The 26,469-nt window shown below is 43.0% G+C and overlaps 1 protein-coding gene across 11 annotated transcripts in view; it reads right to left on the reverse strand.

The window, feature by feature from the left end:
• The window catches only part of clasp1a (cytoplasmic linker associated protein 1a), a 77,684-nt gene that overhangs the window by 21,194 nt on the left and 30,021 nt on the right, over positions 1-26,469 (reverse strand). For 2 of the 11 annotated variants that reach the window (XM_079518423.1, XM_079518417.1), the window contains exons 9-29: positions 25,236-25,376; positions 24,900-24,979; positions 23,661-23,753; positions 23,155-23,300; positions 22,565-22,700; positions 20,734-20,804; positions 20,590-20,649; positions 20,170-20,247; positions 18,869-19,036; positions 18,087-18,133; positions 17,642-17,812; positions 12,022-12,129; positions 9,158-9,319; positions 8,490-8,651; positions 7,590-7,652; positions 5,817-5,920; positions 3,789-4,033; positions 3,279-3,342; positions 2,189-2,352; positions 1,473-1,551; positions 1,084-1,227 (exon numbers count right to left, since the gene is read on the reverse strand). In XM_079518423.1, coding sequence (XP_079374549.1) covers positions 1,084-1,227; positions 1,473-1,551; positions 2,189-2,352; positions 3,279-3,342; positions 3,789-4,033; positions 5,817-5,920; positions 7,590-7,652; positions 8,490-8,651; positions 9,158-9,319; positions 12,022-12,129; positions 17,642-17,812; positions 18,087-18,133; positions 18,869-19,036; positions 20,170-20,247; positions 20,590-20,649; positions 20,734-20,804; positions 22,565-22,700; positions 23,155-23,300; positions 23,661-23,753; positions 24,900-24,979; positions 25,236-25,376 — 2,486 coding nt within the window. Of the gene's footprint in view, positions 1-1,083; positions 1,228-1,472; positions 1,552-2,188; positions 2,353-3,272; positions 3,343-3,788; positions 4,034-5,816; positions 5,921-7,589; positions 7,653-8,489; positions 8,652-9,157; positions 9,320-12,021; positions 12,130-17,641; positions 17,813-18,086; positions 18,134-18,868; positions 19,037-20,169; positions 20,248-20,589; positions 20,650-20,733; positions 20,805-22,564; positions 22,701-23,154; positions 23,301-23,660; positions 23,754-24,899; positions 24,980-25,235; positions 25,377-26,469 lie in introns of all 11 variants that reach the window. The other 9 variants (XM_079518422.1, XM_079518416.1, XM_079518421.1 and 6 more) reach the window with 5 other exon arrangements.

The raw sequence follows: 26,469 nt of genomic DNA on the forward strand, positions 1-26,469 counted from the left end.
CAAGTGGTTAAAGCTGGTCACACTATTGACATTTCATACAGTTCACACACATGGTGGGAGGACCACTCAGATTTTTCTCTCTGATCAAAATATGCGTATAGTAGCAAATGTAAAAGTACTTATTATGCATAATGGCCCATTTCACAATCATATTAAGTTGCAATTAGCAATGTATTAATGTGTTCATCACTTTAACGTGACAGCTGGTGAAGATGGGGCTGATTGTAATTACTTCACGTGCTGCTGGGTAGATTAACCTATACAGTATAACATCATGTATCATTTGATGTATGTTTTGTATTATAATCTAAATCCGTAACAGTGATATTGTAGTAGTGGAATAAAAAGTACAATATTTGCCTCTGAGATGTGGTGCAGTGGAAAAAAGTATAAATGTTTCAAAAAAGAAAAGAAATACTCAACCACGGCAAAAGTAAGCCACCTGCCTAGGAGGCGCAACCTCTCAAACAATCATGAGGACACACTCAAATACCTTTCAACTTTCACCTGAAACACCGCCTCCCCCATCCCCTAACCCCCATGCACCGACACACTCACATTTGAAAAGTAGGTGAATGACTTTATTTGGAAGGACACTCAGTATTGGAAAAACAAACAGCCAGAGGAACGGTGGTAGAGTACAGATAGAAGATAATGGTCTAGTGGAGCCAAGGCCGTTGGGAAAGGAACAGGACTATTATCAAAGTTTACAACTGTCGCTGAATAAACACGACAGCCATGGGAACCAACCAGTGCTGATAGAGTGTAGACAGAGGTACGTCTGCGCCTGTGCTCGGCTGCTTAGCCACTTGAACCATAGCATCCCGTCCGTCCATCTGTCTGTCTGTCCCACCAACGGACGGACAACCCGCAAACATAATAACAGCCACGGCTGAGTGTGCCAAGCGGAGGCATAAAATCACAGATTATAATAATCTCATAATAAATCTGCTTTCCTGGAACCCCAGCTGACAAGAAGTGTACTATCTTGTTACATCAGAGCTGATAGGAACTCTACCTTGATGATGTCAGAGGTGACAGGAAGTGTACCTTGGTGACATCAGAGGTGACAGTATTGCCTACCTTCCTGACTTCGGAGCTCTTGGGTTCCGTGGTCCAGGTGATGATACGAGACACGGCCAGACGAGTCTCACTGGAGTTCACAAAGTCTGTGGGATCCATCTGGCGCACCAGCGACTCAATGTACTTCAAAATGGCCACCTTCACCTATGCACGCACGCATACACGCACATGCACACACACACACACACACACACACACACACACACACACACACACACACACACACACACACACACACACACACACACACACACACACACACACACACACACACAGTACTGTATCTAGTACTATAGTTCACAATAACTGTACAGTACTACTACTATAGTAATATTGTGCTGTGTAGTAGGCTACTATACATTGTACAGGATAGTAATATGGTGGTCTACCTTGAGATTAGGGGTTTGTGTCTGGTCTACTATGAACCTCATCAGGATGTTGAACTGCTGGTCGAAGGGGAACGACTCTCTGGAGAAGAAAGAGGAAGTAGAATCCATCAGACGGGAAACAGGACCTGGTTAACTGAGGGTAGAAGTGGGGTGGATATTCCTGTCTCATCTCTCTGTGATGCAAGCAGCAAAAACCTGGATGGTTTTCCACTAGTGTTTACCTGTCTTGTGCAAACACTGTTTGCTGCTGCTGTTTTGTTTTTTCTTTCCAAGCCAGACCCACTGTGGGCATTGCTAGAGTGCAATGCCATTATCAGAGTTACTTGAAGTCCAGTCTGGAGCCTTCTGGAACACCATATTTGGGACGGTAGACTCCTTTGGTTATATCAGCAATATGACATCAGTCAATATGGTCAATATTTGGCCATATTTGAGTGTGAACTTCCACCTTACAGACCGATGCCTCAAGCTACGTCCAACCGTAACACAGACTACAACTGTACCACATGCCGTTTCTGGGCTACCAATGAAGCGACCGACTTCAAACCTGACACTGCATTTCTTGGGGGCATCAGCAATACACACGGCGGTGAAGGTGATTGGTTGGACAGTTCTTGGAATACGTGAAGGACAGACATCCACACTCGTCTCGCACACACACACACACACTCACAGAGATGTGTGGTATTTATAGGTTGTTATAAGGTGCATTGTACCTGGTGATGTCCAGAGCCTTCTGAACCTTGGCCTGCACAGAGCCCAGAAGGTCAGCGCCCATCTTCTTCAGTAGCTGGGTCAACAGGACAAAGAGCCAGTCCTGCAGGTCCTCTCTGTGCACTGTGACAAAGTCCACCAGCGTCTCCAGGAACATGCTGAACACCTAGGAAGAAACACACAGGGTCAATGAACTTTCACGTTCTCCTGTCCACCCGACACCTGACCACCTGGATGATCACACACAGTTCATTAGATTAAACTAGTGCCTATCTTATAGGGGTCCCGAAGATAGGTAATCATATCGATGGGGGACAGGGGTCCGTGACATAATAATAGATAACAAATTTGGGAAAGGTTGAGAATCACTGGTCCTTCCAGAGTCGGGTAGTACTCTGTGAGTTGTTTCATGATAAGTAATTTATAATGCTGACTTTACTGTAAATTATATTTGAACTGCTTCTAAAAGAAACAACTTAATAATAATGAATAATACAATAACATGAATACCTCTCCAACATACAAATAAACTGAAATAAAACTGAAAACAGTTCATGCTAGTCTTGTCTAGTCAGTAATGTTTAATAATGTTTTAAAATACACACTTACTCGCTGCAGGTTAAATCCACACCAAGTGAGACCATGCAACAACAAGAGAAATACAGTTAGTTTCAAACAGATAACAGCAGACAGTCATTGTATTACTTAAACCATTCTGGGCGAGAACCCCTTTTGGTGTTAGCATTATGTTATGCTTTAGAAATAAAACTGAAAACAGTTCATGCTAGTCTTGTCTAGTCAGTAATGTTTAATAATGTTTTAAAATACACACTTACTCGCTGCAGGTTAAATCCACACCAAGTGAGACCATGCAACAACAAGAGAAATACAGTTAGTTTCAAACAGATAACAGCAGACAGTCATTGTATTACTTAATAATAACAGCATGCGTCTTATATTACTGTTATACTCAAGCCGTACAGTAAATTGTACGAACCTCTTTGTTTAGAAAAATCACACCCGTGTGAACTGAGCGGTGCAGGCCGCTCAAAAAATACATACATGTCCTTCTAACAACACAAGTACCACTACCTTGCTGTGTGGATCTGCAAACATCCTGGTGAAGATCTCACAAAGTCTCTTCAATTCCACTCGGCTGTAAGCAACAAAAACATACAGAACACCAGAGGTCAGAGGTTCTGCTATCGGCCTCAAAGTGGGGTCCAGGGACCAGAGGTCAGAGGGTCTGGTATCGGCCTCAAAGTGGGATTAACAGGTCTATATCTCTGAAAGCATACTAATGGAAACAAAAAGACCCATAAGGGGCCATGTGGTTCCATTTGTACCCTCTCAGAGTAATGGGAGGCATCTCCGTTTGAGAACAACTGCCCTACCACCCGATCCACTATGAATCATCCGATTCAATGGAAAGGAATTACATCCAAAGGGTTAGAAATTGTACTCTTTCCATTGAATGGGGTGATTCATAGTACCTGCATTTAAAACACTTTCCATTGTTCATTTGAAGTGAATTGAAGTTGAACGTTGCAGGTCTCTATCTGCCTTCTTTAGCAGACAATACAGACAGTGTGTACAGTTTACCTGAGTATTCTTTGGCTCTTGAGAAGATTCTGGAGACCCAGTAAACCCTCCTTCCTCTCAGACCAGTTGGAACTGGCGCAGTGGTTGAGGACCTCGGCCACGTCCTCCGTCTGGCGGAGGTAGTGGGGGATGCCTCCGTTCCGGGAGCTGTACGACCTCTCGGAGCAGGCGCTAGATGCGTCGCTGTTGGCGTCGTCGTCCGAGTACATCCCCGGAGACTCGTACCGCCGCCTCAAAGGCTTCCTCTGTGGACAGACAGGGACACGGGGACAATGCTGTGAGGTTTAGGGCAGGTTAATGATGGAGCTGCGTTCCACCCTGACATTGTGGCTGTTGAAACGTTGGTATCTTTTGTGTTATGTCTCTCTCGTCCTTATTTTTTGGAATTTAAGCAACAAGTGTGCAGCTACTTTGATGTTTTCAAATAACTAATTGGGCTCCCAACAAGGCTCCCATTGCCGTTCATTAGCTATGCAGTATGTGGACACTGTACTGTAGCTTTCTTTGTGCTATTCAATTTGAGGGAATTTCTTTGAAATGAATGACTTTTTTCTGTTGAACATTAGTAAGCAAAGATCTTGATTAGAAATGCAATGAAATGGTTGGAAGAAAACTATGCATTGCTCTGACGTGAGGAGATCAATAATATAGTGTGGCAAAAAACACCCTACATTTTCAGTGTATTTCTGTCCAAAATGTTGATTTAGCTAAACATTGATATCACACTTGCGTGTATGGAATGTACGCCCAATGACGTGAAATTACATGTTTGATGTTATCGTTTCGCAAGTCAATATTTTGCAGCATAAGACAGTATTTCATTGCCTCACTATATTATTGCCCTTATATTAGAACAATGGAATTTAGGTTACAAATTGGCAACGTTTTCCTGTTAAGAATAAAAACATTTCACACATGATGCGCAACTGAAGCAATCACCTCCCATTCGCTCCATTCTATACAAGCGACAGAGTGGAACCTCCGCAAAATGACATTAAGTGCTGGCATGTGGAGTTCCTGACTCAGCATCAAATCAAACTTTATTTATAAAGCACATTCACAACACCCATTTGTTGACCAAAGTGCAAGGTTCAAAGTACAAGATAAAAACAAAGCATCAACATATACTGTGCATGTATGTACGCAAAACATATTCAAAGTTAAAACATGATTAAAAGCCAAGGAGAATCATGAGTGAGTCTTAAGTAAGGATTTATGCATGTGTTGGCCACTCCAATATCAGCAAATCGGACTTAAAACAATGAAGAACAGCACACAAAGAAACACAATGGGTACAAGATGCAAAAACTAAAACAACATTCAAGGTGAAACTAAAGCAGGTGGGAGGGATTTGATGAAGCTGCCAGTCAGTGGGATGAGGTTCTGTGACCACGATGTGAGAGCAAACTGTACTACTACCTTATTCCTGGAGTCTCCTAATAGCTGAGATGTAACAGAAAACCCAGAGGAGAAGAGGAGAGAGGGATGGTGATTCAACACAGGTCAAGTACACCGCCATTTTGGGAGAACACATTCACTAGGCTGTCCGGTCATGTTTCATGGAGAGACAGGTTTTCATTCCAAACAAACAGCTTATTTTACTAATTAAAGAAAGGGTGCGCTTGGAAATATGCACTGAGAAGTGGTGTTCTCCCGAGCACCTGTCCGCTGTGTGAATATAGTCAATTGGAGGAGAAGTAATTACAAAATGTCATGGTTGCAGCTTATCTGATACTTTAGACAGGATTCAACATGCATAATTGGTATAAATCGTGTTTATACATACCGGTAGTATTAATTCATGTTAATTTGAATTTATTTTAAAATATGAAAATGGCAACGAGTATTCTAGTCTGACCATTAACTGATATCAGAGCACTCTATGTCTATGATGTCAAAAGCAAAGTGCTCTGAATTTGGTGTCGATTCTCTGAGCGTAGTTCCGAACGCACCCAAAATGGACTGCATTTACATATCGCCTGTTTGACAAGCCAGTAGCCTACAACAGCTTCTAGTGACTTGACTCACCAGAGCATCGGCCACGGCAGCCTCCACCTCGGTGCCGGTGTTGAGAACCCGCATGGCGTTGACGGATGCCGAGATTCTAGCTTGATGGATCAAACCGTATCGATCTGGATGGGGGTGGGGGTGGATGTAGAGACACAAGGAGGTAAGTAGAGTTTAGCCTCATGACAAAAACAAAGAGGACCACAATAACTTACCTTAATAGGCATCAGTGAACATACAGCGTACAGGAAGGAACCACCTTATTACTGAATTTAGAGTAACCAATTATTTTTTACCACTTCTTCCTACAAATGTAGTCATGCCAATTAACCTTTGCCACACATGTATGTGTTGGATTAGGTGCAGCATCAAAGATGATCCTCCCAACCCGGCTCCGCCCCCCCGACCATGGCCACAACTGTGTGCGTATACAGTAGATCAGTGCTTCTCAAAATAAGAATGGGGTCCGCTTCCTTGAAGTGGTTCTAAATGGACCCAAGCTTGCAGGTCTATAACTGTGAGACTGAGAGTATACACATGGAACTACATGGACCTGTGAGGTTACATTCGTATACCCTCAGAGTTATGGGGGTCATTGAAATTTAAAAACAGTTTGAGAACCACAGGTATAGACAAATCCACAGAGGGGTGCCCTGGGCGAAGCCATTACTGAGGTGTACACCATTAAGCTGATTAGCTACACCTGGCCTACAAGATGGGTGGACCACGGTGGATTCACCCCTAGACTCTGCGGTGGTGGACAGGTCTTTCTCCCCAGCTCCACCTCAGCACCTTCAGCACCGTGTGACTTTCAACCTGCGGTCCTTATTTTGGGCATGTACATTTATTAGATCTACAAGCGTCTTTTAGATCTTGAGTCTTGTACATTGACTATTTTCACTATGCATCATACAACGAGGTATACAGGGCTTAAATGACTGGTAGAAACAAGAGGCTCTTCTCAGTGAACTCATATTTCAAGTCAACACAATGACATATGAAGGGATAAGAGATGCTTGAGAAAAGAAAAGTGCTACAATCTCAACATCAAAAGTAAAATGACTACAAATCATCACCCAAAGGAAAAGGATAAGAGGAAAAACTACCAGCTCCGTCCAGGTAGTGAGCCAATGCAGAGAGGAATGAAACCACATTTCATAAACTTCACAAGCATCGGAGCATGCAAACTAAATGACTCTAAATGAAAAACACACAACCACGAATGATTACTTAAATCTGCAAATGTAAATATAGCACAAATAACAGCACAGCTCACCGGCTGCCAGGTAATTTGTATTTACTCAACAACAAAATGAGTCTCGTCTGAGATCAAACACGGATAATTCACAGTTCCAGTGAATTTCACTGAGAAATTGAAATAATTATTAAAGAGCCACTAACAAAAAAAAAAACCCCACAAAAACACATTTACACCAGGATTGACGACGATATGAGGACATGAGCACAATATGTTAAAACGTGCTAAAGGAACAGCTAGGTGAAAGGCTAAACTAGGGTGGCCATCTACCTGAAATTCAAAGAAGGGACACCTGGTTGGTCAATGAAAACCAGCAGTAGACTACATGAAAACCAGAAATAAACTAGCGGTAGGTTAAAACCAGCAGTATCCTCAGGTAATACCGGACAGGGACAGAAGATGGACTGTGTTCTGTACGGAGGCATGCTGGTATGTGTAAACACAACGGAGGATAACGTAACAGGAGCACAAGAGAACAGTGGGACATGGGGGGGCATGGTGGATGGGGTTTTGAGGTGTCTGGTCATGCAGGTCACCTGTCTGGCCATGGGGGTCCGCTGTGGAGAGAGCACTGGTGGAACGGGAGTGACGTCGAGAGGCTGTCGGACAGGAGGAGGAGGGGGAGAGGGGAGGAAGAGGAGGGGCAAGGGGAGAGGAGGAGGAGGAGAAGAAGAGAGGAAGGTTGGGGGTGACACCCCCAGACCCTGGGGGTCAGTGACAAGCTACTTTAACGACCTTGAAGATTTTTGAGAGCCCATTTTCAAACTGCAGGGAAATCCCTGTTTATACGCAACGATTCAGTTTATACGCAACAAACTGTTTTGCGTTTATACGCAACAGTTCACCACAATACTAACTACACTGACAGCACATCCATAGAGCACAGTGACATGCTCCTTCTATGTCACGTCACAGGACCAAGGAACTGTTGCCGTGTGCTTTCACTGGATCAGACAGATTCTCTGTCCATTACAGGACCGTCCACGACTTTCATCACGATATCACATGACAGCACTTTGATCTCGTATACATGTAGTGTACATTCACTGATAAGTCAAAACAACAATTTAGAACAATGCAGCAGACATATTGTCTCCGTACGTTAGTTAGTGCATGCAGAGAGACACACAAGGAGCAGAGGAGGATGCTGTTATATTTATTTGTATTATTTATTTATTTAGATTTATCTCTCTCCCCCCAGCCCAGTATCCCCCCCCCCCCTCCCCCTCTCTCTCTCTCTCTCCTCAGCTCAGTATCTCCCCTTGTCAGGTGGACCTTCACATTAGACTGGGCAGTAGATGTTTGGCTTAGCACCAGGTGGTGTGCTGCAATTACGTCTCTCCATCGGGAGAGGAGATCAAAATAACATTTAATTTAATTTAAATAAAGGCTAAATAAAGGCTGACTGACCGACTGACTGACATGTTGCTACTCACCCAGGGGAGTGAAGCCCCGGGCAGGGCTGGTGTCCCGGCTGCTCTCGCGACTGGTGTCGCGACTGCAGCCCTGACTCATGCTGGGCCGCGGGATGCGACTCCGGCCGGCTAGCGAGCGGCATGGGGAGGCAGCAGGGAGAAGAGATTTACCACACAGCCTGGCTGAGGAGGAGCGCATGTTAGAGATGGTGAAACACACAGCATGGCTGTCAGGAGGAGCAACACGTTAAAAGAGGTGGTCAAACACACAAGCCGGGCTGTCAGGAGGACGTTAGAGGTGGTGGTAGGGCGGAAGACTTTGAGGGGGGAGAGAGAGAGAGAGAGAGAGAGAGAGAGAGAGAGAGAGAGAGAGAGAGAGAGAGAGAGAGAGAGAGAGAGTTATGTGTTTTGTAGTGAGTGGTTCATACAAACAGGAAGTGACGTTTTGGCGAGCTGCTGTGTGTTAATTCAAACATCAGACAAAAATGAAAGGGTTGATCATTCATTAAAAAAGGCTATCAAAACTTGAACAACACACTGTCAAAAGCAAAATAAATGCCAAAATTGAATTAAAAGTGAACTCGAGTGCATTGATCTGATCTGATTTGCACTGTATCAGATCTGATCCGATTATTTGCACTGGTAACTGATTTGCTCTCATTAGATCAGACTTGTCTGATATGTCTTACCTAGTCCCAGTCTATTGGGGCTGGGCTCCCGGCTGCAGCCCTGACTGCGGGGGATCCTGCTGCGTTTCTCTCCCGGTGTGCTGCAGGCAGAGACACTCGCTCTGGACACGCGACCATAACCACTGCTCAGGATCTTACCAGGAGAAGTGGAACGACTGCCGGCTGTGCACGCACACACACACGCACACGCGCACACACACACACACACACACACACAGTTAGAATATGTCTGCGATCACACATACACGCACACCTTTAACAACATGCTGGGAAAAGGCTCAAAGCTGAAGACCCTTATAAACACACCTGTGACATTACTGTATGTACTTTGTAACTTAGTAATAATAACACATTCCTGTTTCAGGTTATTATCAAACTCACTGGATGTAAAGTATAATGAACTGTCACCAGAGCGACGAAGATCAACACATGTCTTTATAGAAGGAGACACACAAAAAGACAGCTGAGAGGGTGAGACTGTGTATGAGAGACAGACAGTAGGACAGCTGAGAGGAATACAGTGTAGGAGAGATAAAGAAAAAGGGTAGGAAAATAATGAGACACTGTAGGAGAGACAGATGTAGAGGAGTTGAGAGGTGGCGACAGTGTAGGAGAGACAGATGTAGAGGAGTTGAGAGGTGGCGACAGTGTAGGAGAGACAGATGTAGAGGAGTTGAGAGGTGGCGACAGTGTAGGAGAGACCAATGGTCAGAAAGCTGTGAGAGTGTAGGAGAGGAGAGACAGACGGTAGAAAAACTGAGAGGGAGATTGTGTAAGAGAAACAGACAGTAGGAAAGATGTGAGGGAGACAGACAGTGAACATCTTAAACTGCTACACCATTGGTTCCCAAACTTTTTCAGGTGAGATCAAACATTTTGTCTCTCCCCGGGACCCAAGCGTACAAAAACCTCAGTTAAGAATAATTAACCACTATTTAAGCAGTGAAAGTAGACGATCTACAAGCTGCTAAAAACATGTCTTTTGACATAATAATAATAATAATAATAATAATAATAATAATAATCATAAAAAGTTTTAGGAAATGCAAATAACTAAATACATTTCAAAAAGTTTATATTTATATCCGACCCATAAAAAATTGATCTGTGAACGAAAATTGGGTCCCGGCACACTGTTTGGGAAACACTGTGCTACACCATTGATGGCTAACAATGGAGATTTGTCACAGGACGTAGAGACAGGATTTCAGCCTTGAGTGACCAAACAAAATGGATGTTACTTTGGGACACAGACAGGAGGGTGTTGGGTCGCGATCCAGGATCACACTGGGCTGTGTGGGGAGGGGAGGGGAGGGGGGAGTGGACAAAATGGCTGAACATGTGACAAGACATATTTAACTCCAACCAATCAGCTTCTCAGACTGTGGATGGGTCTGTGAAAATAAATAAATACACAAAAATAAAACAAAGGCACTTAAATGGAACATGCAAACTACAGGAAATGAAGCGTGCAAATCTGTCCTGAGCCAAGAGGGCCTGGGCTAAGGAATGAAGCACTGTGATTGGATGAAGCTAGACCCTTACCACTGATGGTATTGGCTGATCTGGATCCTGGGAGATGGAAGCGAGTGTCAAGACAGGTCAAGACAAAATGTCACAGGAAGTGTTATGCTTGTTTATTATAATTTTTACCCTGCATGCATTGGCCTGCTGAAAATTGTGTGTGTTAGTAGTGGACTCGTCAATATACACGCACACACACACACGCAGCAATGCATGTAGGAAAGAACACACACACACACACACACACACACACACACACACACACACACACACACACACACACACACACACACACACACACACACACACACACACACACACACACACACACACACACACACACACACACACACAGTATATAGAATGTTGGATGTAGTGATGTGTGTACATTGTAAAACGGTCAAATCACGCAACCTGATTGGTTGATAGGTGTGGTACAGTATAATAACCATGCCTCCAAAGTGTAATGTGTTCATACAGTTGTGTATTACTGGTGAAACCTACAACAACATCTAAGGTGAATGTGCTTAACTATGGACCTAAGACACGCAGAGCTGCAACAAAGAAGAGAATGATGAAGTTGGAGGGAAAGATTATGGTCCGTCAAATGTTTGATGACTGGTGTCAGAAAAGCGGTGCAGGTTTAATGTTTGATGACTGGTGTCAGGGAAGTGGTGTAGGTTTAACCCATTTTGGGGCGGGAACCCCTTTTGGTGTTAGCATTATGTTATGCTTTAGCTATTTTTGAAAAATCGAAGAACCACTGACATAGAAACATAGCTTTTTCAGAAAACTGTCAGGATGTAGAAGACATTTTTAGAATCTGATCTCAGGTCAAAATGGGTTAAACCTTCAGACAGCAGCAAGGGTGTGGTTCAATCACATTTTGAGGCAGACCTGACTATACGCACCTCGACAATGGGCGCAGGGCTAAAAGTACTAACATTAAAAACTAAAAAGGTAGAACCCGCACACCAACTAATAGCAAAGTCATCTTCATTTGAATACGGTTAACAAACGTTTAGGAGATTCTAAATGGAAACATTGCATAGCAACCGTATTGTTTGTACAGGCAGTTTGCCTGTATAAATTATTCTTGTAATGATTTTATTAAAACCTTTTAATTTGGGATATATCTGTGGTTTTCCTCTTGCCATATTTGGTAAGCATTTTATAAAATCAATAACTCACTTCAGGCAATGATATATATTGTGGGGATGTTGCAAGTTATTGCTTGTGTATGTACTGTGGAGCTGTAAACAATTAGTATATCTCTATGCAAAAGTGATTCTAATTTGTGTGTGCACTGTGCCTGTGAGTGTATGTGTGCGTTCACTTACGCTGAGACTGGGAAACAACTTTGGCTCTGCTACGACCTCTACTGTCGACCATGGTGGAGTTGGAGCTCACAACACCTGCTGAACTCTGTTTCCTTGTACGAACACGGCCTGGAGGAGAGGGGAGGGGAGGAGAGGAAATGGACAAAACAGATAAATATACATATGAGTTGAATCCATCTGAACTCTGTCTGGACACACTGCAAAACAGAACAGGACTGGACGGAAGAACAGACATACCTGGATCAAACATTATTCACAGCTACTTTATCAACCAACCAACATGTCATACCAGATTCAGCATCAGTGAATTATTGTCAGGTAGGCAGTCAGTCACTTGATCTCACTAGATCTGCTATTTTTTAGATTATACCAAAGAGATTTGGTATAGAGAACAAGGTGGTCCAAGACTAGACGGTTTAAGCAGCTAAACTACTTTTTTTTTGTACCAAGATCCCGTCAGTCTTTGAATGATTCTATGAGATGCACACTAGGATGGGGGTTTGTATCTCTGTCCCCACAAAATTAGACCAGTCACAGTGCAGCTCATGCTGCCATGAGCATACAGCTTATACAGTGTGCTCTGCAGAGAACCACACAGCTCAGCTGACAGTGCTACACCAATCACAGCTCAGCTCGTGCTGCGATCACTGCGATGCCAATCACAACTCGGCAACGTTAGCAGATAATTGTGGATGTGTAGGTGTTGTTCAAGATAATATGCATATCACTGTAGCGCAAGGCAAACGGATGGAGGAACTAGGCAATCCTCCCAGGCTCCGACTACAATAACCAATGTAGCCTGTGTAGGCTATTATATGTAGGTGGATTCAAATTAGCCACTTTAAGGATATTTAATTCAGCTAACAGTCTGAAATACTTTTCCATTGCACAGGAAAGCCATGCCGTTTGAGACGGTGTTTTGTTTTCTAAACATGTAAACTTGGTTTTTATCTGCAGTTAACGATAGCATGACATATACATTTATAAAAAATATATCACTACATTGCACATCACGTACTTGAACGCAGTGAGCAATCAAGAAAACCATCTAAAGGCCTATTCATAGTCTGGATTTTCGGTGGTGAGGTGACCACCGGAGCTGAAATAACGTTGAGCGGTGGTGAGTAAAAACAGAGAGAAGGGCTGGAGCGGTGGCGGTGGTTTGCTCTTCACCGCGGCTCGTGACGTCATGTTGTAGTTTGGTGGTCACCTAACCACCGAAAATCCAGACTATGTATGAGCCTTAAGACAGACAGAGCCTACAAACATATATTATTCCCTCTGACACACAACAAACCTCAAAGAACAAGAACTCTCACACTGGAGTTAATTGAAGAAAACATGATTGAACAGTAACACGTATAAACTATTATACATTCCTCTTTCCAGTATCAAATATGGCCCCAGTGGAATAGGGAAAAATACCACCATAAATCCAGTGTCTCCTTACAAATTCTAGTTACTGTGTTCACAAGTTGTACAGTGCCTATAATTACAGAAGAATAAGAGATCAGAGCTGGTCATCTCATTCTAACAGAAACTCCCTAAATCAAACGTATTCCCCGACCCCAAACACACACACACACACACACACACACGTGCATGCACGCACGCTCCCACGCATGCACGCACGCTCCCACGCATGCAAGCACACATACTTCGGCTACTTTTTAACCCTATAACAACAGGCACCTTGACCACTAATAAACCGTTATCCAACAGTATCTTCTGATAAAAAACATGTCCGGAAACAAGGTGAACCCGATTCAACTTTTGGACTGGTTGATAAAGACACTCCGCGGACAGTCTTACGAAGCCAGCTAGCCTGTTATGCAACACAGAATACGACCCGTGTCCCCTCGGACATAATATAACATTCAGGCTCTTTCCAGAGATATAGTATTAAGTGTTTTTGACCCAGTGATCACACCAATTTGTAAACCATGACGTAGCATGCTGCCGGGTCATGTCCCGTGGGGTAAGAGATTTATGGTCCGTTGTGCGACGGTTTCTCACACCGAAAACAGCTGATCTACAAGCTCACAGCAGAGCGTATTCGTACCTTGCCCTCACTGAGTACACAGGGTCATGAGGTTGAGCACGCAGGAATGAAACTGATGTTACCCAACAAGTCACCTCCACAGGTCATTAAACATTCTCAGAAGACCAAAGAGAAATGACACATTACAGTATGTGGGCTTTATCTTGGCAATATAAATACACAGCATAACATAGTTCCAATATAGAGCATGAAACTGATTTGCTGGGCAGAGTTTATAGCTATTACTCATTTTGGCTAAGATTGACTTCTACTACTTGACCTGTGCTTGAGGGGCACGTTTTTCTAGTCACCATTTGTATCTAATTATTTCCATTAGTAGTTGTACAGTTGTTAGTTGCTATAGTAATTGTACAGTAGTTAGTGGCTATAGTACAGTAGTTAGTACAATAGTTGTATAATGGTAGAGCAGGTCCATGCAGACAGCTCATGCAGAACGATCCACACAGTTGACCAACAAGGGAAAGACACAGACCAAGAGACGTGGAAAGAGGGAAGAGTGTACCTAATGGACAAAGAACACACACACACACACACGCACGCACGCACGCGCGCACGCACGCACACACGCACGCACACGTACACTTCACATACACAAATCTTACCATCATTTCTACCAGGTGTGCCATCTTTTGACATTTAAGAAAGATGTTGGAGCAGCGAAGAGGAGAGGCAGAGACACATTAGTAGCAATATAAGCAGAGTGAGTGAGTGAGTGAGTGAGTGAGTGAGTGAGTGAAGGCTGCAACATACGCCAAACAAAGTCAACCTTTTTTCAGATTTGTTAATAAGGAACAAATTACATAATTGCGGAGCAAAATGGACAAACTTTGTTCGGTTTTGGCAGTTCTTGCACCGAACATCACAGCAGAGACACCACTGCAGACATTGTGTGTGATTTCTCGCACTCAATGTTCTTGTGAAGTTAGCACATTATGTAGTGTTTTTGCCAGCAAAGTGCAATGGACCGTTTAGAAGAAATGTCGGCTGAGGAGTTTAGGTTAGGTATCAACCTCCATTATTCCTCTCTGTGAGACAACATGTAATTAATTTATGGAGAGAGATAGCACACACATGTGGCAGAAATAGCTAAATCTCTTATGTGAAAGCATATCGGAGGTTGATGTAAAAGATAAAATGGTAAATGGTTCATTTATATAGCGCCTTTATCCAATAATGTGCCGGTTTAAGTTAGAACTGCCCAAACTTAATTTGGAGTATGATGCCAGCTTGAGTGAGTGAGTGAGTGAGTGAGTGAGTGAGTGAGTGAGTGAGTGAGTGAGTGAGTGAGTGAGTGAGTGAGTGAGAGAGACTTATCATTCTGACCAATAGGGAACCATGGTGACCCATTGCAGAAGAACACAGGAGGAAATAGACATTGTGAGTGTGTAGAAGATTAAGCCTGGATTACACATTCAGCAGCTCAATCAAGTTGGTTGATTATTCCTCAACATCCTAATGTTAGAGAAAACATTATAAACATCGTTAAAAAGCGCGAGGGGTTTTTCATCAGACCAGGAGCCTCCTCAACCTCAGCAAAAACCATTCGTCAAGTGTTGCTGAAATTACATCGACACTGGAAACTCTCAGTTCCTGTTGACGGAGCAGTGTAATGATACGTGAAGGAGTTATTAATAAGCCCCCTCAGACCCATAAAAGCCAGTAATTTAATGAGAAAATGTCTCAATATTTCATGAAGATGGGATTTGAGGCGGTTTCATTATTTTGTGTACTTTAAAGAGAAGTTGAAAGTTGAATATGGAGATGAGACGACACATGTGAACTGAAATGCTGTTCTGAATTTGTTCAACAATTCCGCTCGCCAAACACTCTCAAAAGAGAGCGGAAAAGATCAAACTGCATGCTTTCTAGCAGGCAACAGCCTCTCATGACAAGTTGTTAGTTTGAAAATCTATTCTTTTTGGCAAGTGACACTGTCATGATGGGATGGAGAATAAATTAAAAAATATACCACAAAGAAACTTTGGTAGAGGTTTAGGTTGTATAGTTACCTTTCCATGATGTAAACTATTGCCATTATATCTTCAATAGTTGCTCTGTTGACTGACATTGCACAGTGAAAACTAAGGGTTTCAAAGTCGCTCTTTTAGCACACAGACACAAACAAGCAGATTTTGTGTGTATGTCAACTTCCTGTTGATTTTACTATTTAAACTAGAAAAAGTGCCCTTCTGGGCACAGGTCTCCACCAGGAGGATATGAGTGTGTGTGATGTTTGGCAAAATGTTTAGGAGTGATACAAACGTTTGTTTGTTTTTTGCAACAATTTTCTTCATTTTGTTGAGGAAATGCAGAGCCAGATCACTCATAGCATCTCTGAGGATAGAATTCTGGATGAGCAGGACATGTGCAGCATTTTGTACAAAACGGGCCACTCCTGAAAACTTTGGAAGGCAATCTTAGCCAATCAGTGTAGAATCTGAGAAAGCAAACAGACTTGTCTTGATCACATGACTACAGAGATCATGTATACCGATTTGCATGAGATTTGGATGAAATCTGTGCGACTAATATAAACAATGTGTTTGCAGAAATCGGCCTCATGGTGGCGCTATAACCGGCAGATGTGGAGGGATGCAGGGAAAATGTTTTTCCATGGCCTCTAGGGAGTGTGCATACAAAGTTGTACACAGATCGATGCAGTTATAGGTAAAAACAGGAATTGCCCTGTTATAGCGCCACCATGAGGCTGGTTTGGAAAACAAATTGTGTCATGTCGTCCTCAGCCTAGTGGAAATGTGCGTGTATAATTTCACGTAAATTCCACACTGTTTGTGATTTGTGGCATTTTGTTCGAAACGGACCAATCATGTGAGCTTTGGAAGGGAATCTTAGCCAATCAGGAAGGAAGATGGGAAATGGTGCAGATCCGTGTTGACACATGACTATGGAGATAGTGTATACCGAATTGTGTGATGTATGGATAAAATGTGTACGAGTAATCTACAGAAATGTGTTTTGCCTAAATCTGCCTCATGGTGGCGCTATAACAGGCCGTTGAGGAATATTTGGGGCAGAGGTTCGTCGTTGGCATCCAGGGAGTGTGTGTGCAAAGTTTGGCATGGATCGGGCCAACGGTGCCGGAGATTAGCTGGTAACAGACGGACGGAAGGAAGGACGGACGCACACACACACACACGGACGGAGTGCAAAACATACTCTCTCCCCATGCCTTCGGCCTGGTGGAGACAATTAGTAAGAACAAAAACAAAAAACAACAGCAAACATGGAGCCAGGTTTTGAAATGTGGCTCAAGTCCTCTTTGTTTGTGTTCATTTGTGTGCTGAAAGAGTTTGAGACCTGTTTTAATGTCCAAGTAATTTGGGTAGATGTAATTATACATTTCTAATCAACGGAGCAACTACTGAAGATATAATGGCAAGGTAACTACACAACCTAAACCTCTACCAACGCCTCATGGGCTTATGACCAGATGACAATCTTAAATTGGGATTAGACAGAAGATCATGAACCTCCATTCATTTGACTTCCTGTTGTCACCGTTCTCTGAGGGAGGTGACTGGCTAGTGGCTGGTTTACCTAACGAAGCGTAGGAGCCGGGCGGCAGGGTGGAGGCGGAGCTAAAAGGGGTGGCAGAGCCGGGGGCGGTGGAGAGGCGGGTCTTGGCGTTGGCGGCCGCGTTGACGTCGATGTCGCTACGGGAACGCTGCAGGGAGCCAGGCGTGGATACCCTACCGCTAACCAGCTTATCTGAGAGAGAGAGGGAGAGACAGAGAGAGAGAGACAGACAGAGAGAGAGAGAGATCGAGAGAGAGAGAGAGAGAGAGAGAAAGAGTGATAGTGTAGCTGTTACAGTGCTGTGACTTGTTAAATTCTCCAATTAGCCATTATGTCCTTGAGCAATACACTTAATTGAAGCCGTTAAATAATACAGAAGAGCTTCAAGTGTAATGATATATGACATAGTTATATAGTAAACACACAACTAGATGAATAGAACGTATACAGGAAGTAGCTGGCTTACTCCTCGTCATGCTTCCTCCAATGACACTCTTCACGGACAGCGGCCGGCTGGGGACGGACAGACAGACACAGTCACTTGAATGCACAGAAGCTCACACACACACACACACACACACACACACACACACACACACACACACACACACACACACACACACACACACACACACACACACACACACACACACACACACACACACACACACACACACACACACACACACACACACACACACACACTTTGATAGCGTTGCTGAAGGTCAGAAAGCTTGTATCTCATATTTCACATTTCAGTTTTTTTTAGATAGTGCCTATACTGTATAACTACATGCCCAAAATAGGCATGCCAGGCATAAAGTGGTTAAGTGTGTCTGTGGGTTTTTCATTCTTTTTTTCTCCATTTCGTTTAAAGTAACGGTTTTGGTCATACAAGGTTTCCACCACATCGACGATCAGACACAATTGCAGTGCTGATGATGGGTCAGAAATGAGCTCAGTGGTCAACGCTCCACTAGAACATCACCTTGTATCTCCAAATGTCACCCTTTTCATGTTATTTCATAATTTAATGCCCTACTTCATCATACCAGTGTGTCAAGCAAAAGCAGTGAAAATAGCAGATCTACAAGCTCACAATGCATTTAATTTCCTGAAAAGGAACAGTTTTGGCCATAGGAAGTTACCATATACAATCAGCCCAAAGTGTACTGCGTTTATGTGTGCACATGTGTGAGTGTGCGTGCGTTCATGTGTGCACGTGTGCCTAATGTGTCGTGTTCTTACTTGAGGCTCTCCTGCGAGGAGGAGGAGGAGCGATCTGATTGGGGGAGAGATACCACGCTGTCTGAACCCTTCAGGTGAGACTGGAGAGCTCTCTGATAGGTGGACTCCAGAGCCTGGAACAGTAGCTCCGCCTCCCGGCTGTAGTGGCCGTGGAAACCCCAGTAGCACCTATCAGAGAGGGGTGGAGGCGGGCTTTAGATCACACTTTGATGTATTGTCCAGGACGGAAAAAAAAGAAAGACGTGACATGCCATCTTCCCATACAGTATCTGCGTGAAGTAGGAGTTTATTATTTCCAATGGAAGAGTGAACGTGAACACAGCTTCTGAACCATTCTTTAGCCCCATGGTCACTGAACTAAATACTGGACCCAATTGTCACAAGCCACAGAATCTTCCTAAGATTTTCATATAGAAAAAAAAGAAAAAGTCTTTGGCACACCGGCAGTCAGTTTACAACAATAAAAACATTACATAAAATACACAAATGCATTAAAATACTGTATACAATGCTTTCCCATAACGCATCGGCTGTGGGGATTAGGTGGTGGAACTATTTAGACATTGAGTGATCCTTAGATCATCTCTACATCACATGTTCAATCATGTCTGACATAATGGTATACACTTTGGTTCTAAAACTAAATCATGTCAAATAAAAATATATATTTGAATTATTTTCATTTTGGCAGAGACCCACTAGCAGGCGGAGGCTGTTCAACCCAGCCGTGCCCCCTATGTGGGGCTTCTATTTATGTAGCTTTGTCCAACCTTTCATGACTTTTTAAACTGCTTGTTACCACCTCTCTGAGTTTTGCTTATAAGCAAAGACAAAATGAAAGCAAAGGCTTTTCAGTTCTTTCTGGGGGGTAAAACCAATCTCTGGCCACAAGATGGCAATGTTTCACATCAAGTCAAGCTGTCGGCTACCAGCTCTATCAAGAAGAAACAATAGTCTTTAACATCAACACCAGTGATTTTTGTTGTTTGTTATGTTCACCTAGTATGATATGCCTAGAATAGGATGCTAGAATTCATGTGGTTAAGTCAGAGTCAATATGTTCTCATTTTGACTCTGTCTTAATCACATGAGAACATGATTCAAAAAGCAATAAATGTAATTTACACAGAAGCAGAGTGAGTGTAGAAGGTACTAGTTTGTGTTTATTTGTCAGTTGTCACTAACTTCTATTCAGGCTGTGAAAACACTTCACAGTAGTGAGGTATTTTACAGTGAGCTTTTGTTTTTGAAGCAAATTAACAGACTTGTACAATGCGAGTGTGTCGGTAGTAGGTACTTACTTCCGAGCGATGGACCTTGCCTCAGAGTCAGCATCGTGGATCCCTTTCCTTATGGTCTCAGTGAGGACGGCCACGTGCCTGGGATAGTATGGAAACATGATGCAGTCAAACACACACCAAATACTGACTGTCTATGTCTTCTCCTCTCCAGGTCCACAGAGAATATGAACCTGGAGGTTTTTCCCCCCATGCTTTTTAAACTCCCTGCCGTTGGAGTTGTCATAGTTACGGAGATAGGAAGTCAGCTGTAGGCTGGGAGGGTGGGGGTCTTTGGGAAGATGATGAAGATGATAATGTCTCTTTTAGAGATTCATCAATTTAAGCAGCCTCATCAGTCGCTCACCCAGCCAAACACAGAGCCACGTTACCGAATTAAATGTCAACATGGAGAGGAGAGGGGAGGGAGGAGAGGAGATTCACCTCTCCAGTGTTTTGGCGTGCCATTCCTGCAGCATGAGATCCAGGAACTCATAACAGTGTCTGAAAAGACAAAACAATTGTGAGCTAATTATTATCTGTCGGAGTCAGTGAGCCTCAGCATGGCAGTGAAGTGCGAGTCCTTACCGCCTGACAGCCACTGATTTGGATGTGCAGTTACTGGTGATGATGGGGATGAGACGAGGGACTTGTGTGTGCTGAGAGAAACAATGAAACACACAGTAGATTAGCCACAATGCCCCTGCAATGTCCCACAGTGTGGTGTGTGATCATTATAGTACAGTAGAGTAGATTACGGTATGTGCATCTACCAGCATGAATGATCTAGTTAGGTTTGTCAGTGCAGTTTTTCCTCAATTGCTTTGCTCATTTCTAGAAACAATGTTGACATTCTCATAGCACTACTAAGGTGCATTTTCTCAAAATAGCGTATTATGGTCAACATCTGAAAACAGTCATAACTCACCCAAACCATTTAGCTCTTGCTTCAGAACAAGTGTGTTGTGTCATATAAATATACAAAGACAATAACCTCAAAATGAAATCTCCTACACATCACTAAAAAGGACTACTGTGGTCTATATCCAGAGGGACACAAGATAAAGCGTAATGAACAAATGTTTATAGATATATGTCTTTTACAAGCTAAGAGAGTGATAGCATTGACCTGGAAGAGGCCAGACAAACCAAGTATTACACAGTGGTTCAGGGAATTGTCTTTATGTTTACCTTTGGAAAAGATTGCATACATTCTTAAGGACAAACAAGAAATGTTTCAGGAGGTGTGGGGCCGTTTTATAAGATACATAAAGAACAATAATTTGTCACATTTAATGGATGGAGCTGAAGAGGAGTAGTGCTGTTATTGTTGTTTTGTTTTGTTTTGGTTATTGTTGTTTTGCTTTCTTTATATCAGTAATTGTCTTGTACTGTTCATTGTTGTTGTTTTTTTATATATTTGTATTGTCATTTGTGTGTAAAAAAGGAAAATAAATACATTGTTGAAAAAAGAAAAAAAAGGACTACTGTAACAGTGTAACACGTTAAAGACAGAGTGAATCACTAAAGTCTATTTGACACAGATTTATATCAACCTCAGAGCTGATAGTCTTGCAATACAACGGGTATGCATGCTGCATGCTTCCACACTGTGGTGAAAGTAGTAGTCCTGTAAAAGTCCCGTATTAAAAATGCAGTATCGAAATATACTCACAGTACCAAACTTAAATTATGCTGAATGGTCCATTTTACAATCACATTATTGCATAGTAATTAGTAATGCATCAATCTCTTCATCACTTTAATGTTGCAGCTGGTAAAGGTGGGGCTGATTTTAATTACTTTGTGCTAAAGCTGTCAAACAATGGACCTTTCGGTAAGCGCCACCCCGCTCCCGCACCTCCCCCGCCCCTCCCCCGTTACTGTTGCTAAGTAGGACATGCTAGCTGCTCCTACACTGAGGACCGTGTTATGTCGGCGTTTTGCCGAAGAGGAATAGAAGTATTCATATCAACAACATCCATACTCTAATAACACCATGGTGAAACGCTGCTGTTGGGCGTCCTGCAACAATGCTTCATGGGTACCCAGAACGTTTGGGGCATTTTCTTTTTATTCCTTTTCCCGTGGGTGCGCACATGCACATGTCAGTGTTTACAATATGGAGGTGGAGGAGGCGGCAGTGGCAGTCACTCATTCACCCTCCCTGCTACTAAATCATACTATACAACGTCAACTTGTACTAAACAATGGTTCAATCAATCGTCTGAATGAGGAAACATTTTAATTGTATCTACTATCTACTGTAAAATATAACAATTGGTCTATTTAAACCCTCTAGTCTTAGAGACCCGGACTTGAGTTACATCTGTACTTACACCGTTTTTCTTTGTCAAAAATAGCCAATCTACATTTTTATGTGTCGACACCATGGAGTGGTGGGACTCTCTGTATTTACCCTGAGTATGAGTCGTATGGTGGCGATCCCTGACGTGGACATGATCTTGGCACTGTTAGGAACCAGGTTCAACAGCGTGGGCATGATGCTCTCGGCTCCGTGGTCAAACTTATTACCTAGCAACCATGACAAGTATCTGAGAGAGACAGAGAGACAGAGAGAGAGAGAGAGGAGATATCTGCCTCATCAGCTTCCAAATAAATACAATTTATAAAATATATTTCTACAAATATTTTAATACATTAATACATTAATCCACATAAGGTATTGGAACACTTTGTTTAATTGTTGTCTCAAATCATACCAACCTTTCCTCAGTCCTCACCTCATATATCGTTGCTGTCAAGAAGAAACCACCTAACTCCATATTTTAGTTTTTTTTTCTTTTCTTTTCTTGTTTTTTTCATGAATCAATGCTATTGAACACCCTTTACGTCTGTGTGTTGGTTAGGTTAATGAAAAGTATTAAAACGCGCTTTGACTAAAACTCCAATTGAGCTGGATGTTTTTTAATTTCCTGAAAAATGTACATTTTGGAGTTTCAGAGATATATTATATTACATGTACATCTGCACCCTCTCCTCTCTTACCCCAGGGTGAGGCAGGCCTCTTTGACCACCTGTGATCGGAGGTCCTTGGCTGACATTTTGAGTGGCGCTTCCAGGAGACGCAGCTGCTGGGAGAAGCCCTCATACTGCGGTGCTCCTGCTATGATCACAGAACGCACCTTCTTCAACTGAAGCACCAGGATGGGGGGGGGGGGGGGGGAGAGAGAGAGAGAGAGAGAGAATTTAATGTCTGTCTGTCTGTGTTTTAATGTCAATCTCTCTGTCTGTCTGTCTGTCTGTCTGTCAGGTTCAATGTATGTCTGTCTGTCTGTGTTTTAATGTCAATCTCTCTGTCTGTCTGTCAGGTTCAATGTATGTCTGTCTGTCTGTGTTTTAACGTCAACCTCTCTGTCTGTCTGTCAGGTTCACTGTCTGTCAGTCAGTCAGTCAGTCAGTCAGTCAGTCAGTCAGTCAGTCTAAATGTCAATCTGTCTGTCTGTCTGTCTGTCTGTCCGTCAGTCAGTACTGTAAGTGTGTCTGGTTCTTACCGCGGTCACTCTGTGTTCCCAGTCATGTTTGTCATCATTCAGAACCTCTCTGATCTTAGCCAGTTGATCCTCCAGTTCTCTGTTGGAGTAGATCTGTACAAAACAACACTTTATGATTGTGACGTGAGATTTCTCCAATTTGGCATTGTCAAAGGTTACCACCATCACCAGAGATAGAATTTGACCTTCTTGATTGTTAGGTTCGATTTCTCCATTTTAGTGGAGTCACTCTCATCAGGCACGTTATATTACAGTAAAACAGTTTTACTGATTGATAGGAAAGGACGACTAGCCACAGGTTAAAAAATACGGGGAAGCAGCTTTTTGCTTCTACGGGCCGACGGCGTGGAACAAACTCCCACTGTACCTTCGACAGGCAGCCTCTGTGGACATTTTTAAAGCACAGCTCAAGACCCACTTCTACACCCTTGCTTTTAATTGATTTGTTTTTTAATTTCTTTTGTTATTCATGTCCTCACTGTATTGCAGTACTGCTCTTGTTTTTTAATGTTTATGCCTTGCTTTTCTTTTCTTTTTTTTTCTCTCTTCATTGCTCTGTAAAGCACTTTGAGCTGCATTTCATGTCATGAAAGGTGCTATACAAATAAAGTTTTATTATTATTATTATTGATCTGATACCAGAAAAACACTTTAGTCCATGTGACATCTTGGCCACTGGTCTTGTAAGTAGACTCTGCATGCACAGCAAATGACCAACCCTCATCATCTATTCTAGGCTCTCTCTGGCATCTGTCTAGCGTCTGCTAAATCCCTAAATTATAATCATTCACAGATATATCATGACTGATTTTACCAAACAATGATTTTAAGTATCTTGTGGTAATGACTCTGACCTCTCCCCTCTCTCACACAGAGACATAGGCTATCAGAGGCCTGAACAATGACCAAACTGCCCGGTCAAAATGTCTTCCATCTGTAAACACCATTTTAGCTCACTACAGATTGTTCTTTTTCATTTTTGGGGGTCAAAACTTTTACGTTTTGTTTTGTTTTCTCCTAAATGAATACTCTAATTACCGTAATAGCGACATACAAGCTAACAAGCTTTTTTTTTTACAGTGTGACTAGCCACTAAGAGAGCCAGTCTGCATATCTTTGGTATATTGTTGGCTCCAGGGGCGGAAACCTTGTATGTTCAAAACGGTTAAATCTTTTGGGGGGAAATTGAGAAAATAACCTGTGTTCCAATGGATTCAATGATAGTAGTCAGTACTGTACCTGAACAGATGGAACATCTTCAAAGGCCTTGATGAGGTCCTCTTCATCTACAGCTCCTGCAGCAGCAGCAGCATCTTTACCTGAACAACAAACACCTCGCTCACATCTCTACAACACAACTACAGCAGCAGCAGCAACAAAGGTAATACAGATAGTACTAATAGTAACAGTAATAGTGGTAATAGAAAGATGGGTGGTGGTGGTAGTAGTAATGGTAGTAGTAGTAGAAGTAGTACTAGTACTAGTACTAGTAGTATAATTGTAAAAACAATAGTAGTTTTAATATTAATACAAGGCATAGCAGTGTCAACAATAGCAGTGGTCCAACTAGCTAACCTGTGGCCTTGGCCAGAGTGCCTGCACTGGGTCGCCTGACCGTGCTGGGCGTGGTCCTCCGGGCACTGGTGGGCGCTTTGGAGGACGAGGAGGAGGAGGACCGGCCTCCGTCAACAGAATCCTCATCCTCAAAGTTCTTATCTGGAAAGCAATAAGAAGAACAGCCGGTAACATTTAGTCGAACTCAAACCGGACAAAATGTTCAGAACCATGACTGAAATAGTCAGGGGGGGGGGGAATAGCAGGGAAATGCTGAGCTGGGGGACTGCGCTACACTACATTAGACCAGGCCTAAGCGCAATTGCCGTTTGAATCGTCTCTCTGTAGAATAGATAATTTCGTCTAATCTTATCTAATCTAATCTAGTGAGGTCTCCGAGGGGTCAGGCAGGTTCTGAAACGGATTATAGAAGATCATAAAGTAAAATCATTCTGGCAATAATCCAGAACACAGTGACACCTGAGTCACCTCTCAATCCTATAGACAACCCTAACCCGTGTCATAACGAGATGTCCACAATAAGTAAACCTTGCCGAGCCATGAGGCCCATCGGGCAGGAGCCTATCTCCTGTTTCTGTAGCGTGAGACAGCTTGATGTACAAGTACATCCCCTGGACATGATGTACTGTACAAGTACACCCCCTGGACATGTTGTACAAGTACACCCCGTGGACATGACGTACAAGTACACCCCCTGGACATGTTGTACAAGTACACCCCGTGGACATGACGTACAAGTACACCCCCTGGACATGTTGTACAAGTACACCCCGTGGACATGACGTACAAGTACACCCCCTGGACATGTTGTACAAGTACACCCCGTGGACATGACGTACAAGTACACCCCCTGGACATGACGCTAGTATGTCGCAGGGACATACCCCCAATTCAAACCTTGATGCTGAATACCAAGCAGGGAGGCACTATGGGTCCCATTTGTCTTTGGTATGACCCGGGCCGGGGATCAAACCCTGACCTCCTAGTCTCATGGGGGACACTCTAACCACAAGGCCACTGAGCTGGTAAAAACATGATATCCAAAATATACTTATTTTCAACTTCACACATAATTCTTCAAAATAATTTCCTCTCCGTTGTCTTGATTCTGCACCCGTTTGATTCACGTCATCACCATTATTGAATGGTGACAATATTGTCATATGTATGTGATATATATAGTATAACAGTACACCTCCTAGTTCCTTTTCAAATACAAAAGTCACAAACAGGA

This window comes from Electrona antarctica (assembly GCF_951216825.1).
Source record: "Electrona antarctica genome assembly, chromosome: 13".
In the NCBI taxonomy this organism is placed as follows: Eukaryota; Metazoa; Chordata; class Actinopteri; order Myctophiformes; family Myctophidae; genus Electrona; species Electrona antarctica.